General features: G+C 57.9%; 1 protein-coding gene across 1 annotated transcript in view; it reads left to right on the top strand.

Moving 5' to 3' along the window:
- Positions 1–4,752, top strand: part of TMEM173 (transmembrane protein 173) — a 9,005-nt gene extending 4,253 nt beyond the window's left edge. Inside the window, exons 4-8 of the mRNA XM_010077645.1 lie at positions 82–262; positions 1,182–1,290; positions 1,448–1,686; positions 3,567–3,753; positions 4,562–4,752. Of these exons, the coding sequence (XP_010075947.1) occupies positions 82–262; positions 1,182–1,290; positions 1,448–1,686; positions 3,567–3,753; positions 4,562–4,752 (907 nt within the window). The remainder of the gene's footprint in view (positions 1–81; positions 263–1,181; positions 1,291–1,447; positions 1,687–3,566; positions 3,754–4,561) is intronic.
- The last annotated feature ends 743 nt before the right edge of the window (positions 4,753–5,495 follow it).

Raw genomic sequence — 5,495 nt, 5'->3', positions numbered from 1 at the left:
TGGCCAGTGGCTGTGCCTGCAGATGGGGATGGCGGGCGGGCAGCCACCAGCCCGTCCCCTGTCTCCTTCTCTGCCTCCCAGGCACCACGGCAGCTTCTGGAGGGTCCTGAACGCCTGCTTACCCCTGCGCTGGCACGTGCCCATGCTGCTCGTCTGCGGCTCAGCCTACGTGGCTCTTCTCAATGAAGACAGGCAGGCGCTCGGCCTCCACCTCGTCCTGGCCAGCCTGTGCCAGCTCCTCGTCCTCGCTCTGGGGCTCCACGTAAGGCACCAGCACCTCTCAGCGGGCCGGGCATGCCGGGGAGCGCAGCAGCAGCCCCTAGCAGCCGTGGGGGCACGTGGCCAGGCTCTGTGCAGCCCCTGCATGTATGGCCTGCCCATGCACAGCCCCACAGAGGGAGAGATGCTCTCATTAGCTCAGCATGAAGAGCTGATCTCCTCACTTCGTGCTGCTGCGCGTGCCAGCACGAGGGCTGTGCTGCCTTTTAATGAGTGCAGCCACCCCGAGGCACTGGCAGGACGCCCAGAGCCCTGCTGACACACAAAACGGGTATTTTTAAATCTGTCAGTCAAGCTGCTGCTTGAGGGGAAAGGGTTGTCTGTGTGGTCTCCAAAGGGTTAATTATGAGGCATGCTGTGGGCAGCAGAGCCCCGCTCCAGGTACCTCTGTGGCACTGGGAGGGCTCAGCTCTACCCCAGCAGAGCTGGAAGGGGAGCGGGGTCACACAGGCTACAGAAGGGCTTTGGGGAGGGCAGCCGTCGGGTGCCTGTGGGGACTGAACACCCCGTTCCACCCAAATGAACACACAGAGCTGGCACGGGCCACCGGTGGCCCTGGAAATCCCACCATCAGGCGCTGGGATGTCTCCTCCTGCATGCTGGAAGCACTTGGCAGATGCACAGGTTGCACTGGGACACATGACCCCAACGGAGGGTGCAGCCAGAAAAGTGCCCGGCTCACCCCAGCATCAGCTTCCTCATCTGCAGGGGCTGCACAAGCCATCGAGGGCTCTTGGCCCCGCTGCCCGGCGTGGCTGTGGAAGGGGGCAGCGGGGTTCCTCGCTCTCCAGATCTCTCTGGAGAGGGCAGCTGCTCTCCAATCCCCATAGAGAGCCGACTGTTGCAGAAGAGCCTGGCTGTTGCTTCCATCACTACTGTTCTCTCTTTCCTTCTCTCCACAGAAGCCCTCAGCAGTGGAAATGTCTGAGATGTCCGAGAGGTCCAAGCAGAATGTCGCTCATGGGCTTGCCTGGTCTTATTATGTTGGGTACCTAAAAATAGTCCTGCCACGTACGTAGCTGTTTCCCTGCGTGATCATGCCTACAGATAGAAATAGCTCCTAATAACAATCCTCCCACATTTACAGTGTTAGCAGGGAAACAGGGAGCAAGGTAGAAAGCAGCTGGACTCACGCCAGGCACCTCTGCCCGATGCTCTCTTCCACCAGGGGTGAAAAAGTCGATGGAGGAATTCAGCAGAGCCAACCCCAACGTGCTGGCATGCAGGGAGACCTGGAAGCTCCACATCTTGGTCCCTCTGAGCTGTGACTTCTATGATGACCTGGAGAAAGCTGACAGCAATATCCAGTACCTGATGGACCTCGCTGAAACCACCATGACCCGAGCTGGCACCAAAAAAAGGGTCTACAAACACAGCCTCTACACAATCAGGGATAAAGACAACAAGGTATACTGCGGGCAGCATCGGGAGAGCAGGCAGGACGCATCAGCCTAAGGGTCTTCCTGGCCTCAGATCCCAGCCTAGAATTGGCTACAAGGGCAGGACAGCAATCCCTCTCCTATTAGATGCTCCAAGCTGTCAGCAGGCTTCTGTGAGTTCGAGAGGTCCTATCCCTGCCGGCCACCTGCACCCCTTCCTCCTGGCTGCCTCCTCCCAGGCTCAGCCCTTGCAGGGATGTTGGGCTCACTTAACCCCTCCTGGAGTTGATTTAAGTCTGGAAAACAGCAGAAAACTGAACAGAAAAAAAAAGCAGCTGTGGGGTCCACAGCGTGATTTCCCATGGGATGAATGAATATTTCCTTCTGTTGTGAAGAGGTGCTTGAAAATGTCCATGTGAGTCATGATATAATTTGACTCTCTCCCGATCCCCAGTCACCTCTTTTCTGGGCTGACGAGCCCTAAATCCCTCCGTCTCAGATTGCATTCATCTCCTTCCACATCTCCAGGCACACGGACCCCTGCCCCTGCACCCTTGGGGGAGGGAAAACCCGGGTCCTGCTGACACAGCTGCGATGGAGGCAGAGCAATGCTCTCACCAGGGTCCCCCTAATTTGCCTTTTGATGGTGGCTGAACGCTGAGCTGCTGCTCTTAAAGCCCTGCCTGCAGGGACGCCAGAGCCTCCTTCCTGGCCCTGCTCCTGGGGAAGTACAGTCAGTGGCGGGTTTTCCCTGATGAAATGCAGGCGCTGATGCTGTGTTCCATCTGCCAGTCTCCTGCTGAGTCACTCAGCACCAGCTCTGCAGCCTGGGCCATCCTGACCCACTGCGTGTTGTCAGTAGAACCTGTCCCTCCGCTTGCTGCCCAGGCACTGGGGGACGCGTGCACGGCAGCAATACCAGCTCCCACCCTCAGCACCTGCTCTGGTTCCCTGGGGCGACTGCATTTAACCAGGGATCCCTTCGCTTTTCCTTCTAGTACACTTTATTCAACTTTCCTGTCTCCCTGGTATAAGGCTTTCCAGTAACCCTGCTCCTCCTTGGAATTTTTATGGCCTTAACGAATCTCTCCTCGTTTGTTTGATCAGCCTCCTTCTAGCTGTGCATTCACCTCGCCAGCGTTTATCCTCTTCTCCATCCTCCTGCTCTCCATCAGGATGCTCAGACATCTTCTCTGGCAGAACAGCCACCAGGAAGGTGTGATCAGACACCGACAAGGGCTGTCTCCATGGGCAAAATCACTCCCCAGGCTGCAGCTCTGCCAAAGCCGGTGGCTGTGCCCCGGGGCGCTGCAGGAGGCAGGCAGCTCCCGGAGCCCACTCGGCACACGGGGCACGGCGGTACCTGCATCCTGCCCGGACAGTGGATCCTTCCCTGCTCCACATGGCACAGAGGGACACAAGGGCCACCACCAGTGTCCCTGTCATAGAATGTTAGAATCACAGAATGGTTTGGGTTGGAAAGGACCTTAGAGACCATCCAGCGCCACCCCCTGCCATGGGCAGGGACACCACCCACTAGCCCAGGTTGCTCAAAGCCTCATCCAGCCTGGCCTTGAACCCCTCCAGGGATGGGGCATCCACAGCTTCTCTGGGCAACCTGGGCCACTGCCTCACCACCCGCACAGGAAAAAGCTTCCTCCTGATATCCCATCTAAATCTCCCCTCTTTCAGCTTAAAGCTGTTCCCCTCGTGCTGTCGCTGCACCCCCTGACAGAGGGTGCCTCCCCGTCACCTGTCCTGGTGGGCCAGCACACAGCACCAGTGCAGGACAGGCCACAGAGCCGCCGAGGGGTCTCGAGGGCTGTGCCCAGCACCAGGGTCCCCCAGCAGCCCTTTGCTGGGTGCTCAGTCCTCCTGCCCCTGTGTCTTTTTCTTCTGTCCCTGCAGCTCTGGCACTGCGCGGTGGAGTACGCCACCCCGCTGCAGTCCCTCTACGCCATGTCCCAGGATGAATGTGCTGCCTTCAGCCGGGAGGAGCGCCTGGACCAGGCCAAGCTTTTCTACAGGACCTTGGAGGAGATCCTGAGAGGCTCCAAGGAGTGCGCGGGTACCTACCGGCTCATCGCCTACGAGGGTGAGTGAGGAGGGGAAGAGGACGGGGGTGCCCAGCACAGTGGCTGTGCTCCCCAGCCCCTCGAGCGACCTTGGATCAGGGTGAAGGAGGGCAGGCTGGCAGGATCTGTGCAGCGCTTGGCTGATATCCCCACTCGCACGGGCACGGGGGTCCCTGTGGCAGGGCGGACAGCGATCCTCCTGAGCGGGGAAGGATGGTGGCAGATCTGGTCCCTGCTGAAGTCCCCAAAGGCCCCTGAGACAAGCAGTCTTCTGCTGGGCAGCAAGAAAGCTCCCTCAAGGATTAAATACAACAGCAGACTTCCAGGAGAAGGAGCTTCACTGCTGATTCTCCTGGGAGAGGCTGGGGCTGTCAAGCCCCCCCAGCACTGGGACAGGCACTGGTGTATGCACTGGACCAGTGGTTCCTCCTAGCAGGGGATGGAAAGGAGTGAGGCCTTCCCTTCTTCCTTTCATTTCCCTTCTCCTCACCTACAGCAGAGCAGCAGGGCTTGAAAACAGCTCGCTGCTTCTTGCTGAAATGAATCTCGTTGATTTTCAGAGGAAATTCAGTGCTCTCCCTGATGGAGAGAAGCATTTCTATCCAGCGAGGCAGTTCCCGTCACAATAAGCACTGCTGGGCATCCAGCACGTGGTGCCTGCATTTTACTCTCCTTCCTGCACTCTATGTTTTATTTGCTTTCTTCTGGTGTGCAGAAAGGAAGAAGAACTGTAGTTTGACTTCTCAGGAAATTCTGCATATTTTGGGGCATCTCCCAGACTCCGCTCCCTGCCCAGACCAGGTGAGTTTTGTCTTATTTCTGTTCCAGAGCCAGGAGAAGCAGAGACCCACTTCTTGTCCAGAGAGATCCTCTGGCACCTGCGGCAGCAGCAGGAGGAGTACGCCCTGTCCGAGGGGAACCAGCCCCACACCCCGTCCACGACCCTCCACTCCACAGAGCTCGATCTCCAGATCAGTGAGTCAGACCTGCCGCAGCCTCTGCGAAGCGACTGCTTCTAAAGCACCGGCACTGCCCAGCCCCACACCACTGCCTTGGGGCTCCCAGTTCCCCTTCCCCGAGCCCCTTCCTCTTGCATCAAGTGCTGCCCATGGCAGCGACCCCCAACCTCCTCCCGGAACTGCCTACCAAAACCTCCTGTGCATCATGTTTACTGGAAACTGCTGACTCAAACCACAGTCCTGTGACACGCTTCCCCTTTTCCTTGCTATGTATATCTCATATATTAATCCGTGGGTCGCTGGGTTTCTAATGTGCTTTGATTCATATCATACAAAGCGTTTTCCTCCAGAGCAAGTTGCATTATCCTGAATCTTGAGTGCAATGTGCAGTCTGCCCTTGGACATCCTGTGGTGTTGGATGGGGCTTTGGAAGCCCCAGCCACGAGTGCGTTCATGTGTGCTGGGTCCAACACGGCCAGCCGGCGTCTCCTGGCTGATCCAATGGCTTCTGCAGGCACAAGGAGTGCACAGGACTTCCAGCCTGATGGACCCGCTGTGCACAAACGTCCTCACTTTCCACCCACTCGGGATGCGGAGGTGGAAGAAGAGGAGGTCAGGCCTGAGGAACTCTGGTATCTGGTGGTCCCACAGTTCAGGAAACCTCCTTGCCTTTGCTCCATCCAGGAATTTTGTGCTGAGAGCCATCTGTGGTGCCTGCTGATGCCCTTCGTGCCCACGCTCCTCCCATGCCCTCCACAGAAGTGTTTCTCCAGCCACAAAGGTTGTACCAGACCTCCTGGAGC

Source organism: Pterocles gutturalis, unplaced genomic scaffold (assembly GCF_000699245.1).
Source record: "Pterocles gutturalis isolate BGI_N339 unplaced genomic scaffold, ASM69924v1 scaffold4968, whole genome shotgun sequence".
Lineage (NCBI taxonomy): Eukaryota > Metazoa > Chordata > Aves > Pterocliformes > Pteroclidae > Pterocles > Pterocles gutturalis.
This window is presented reverse-complemented; position numbering and strand designations above follow the sequence as displayed.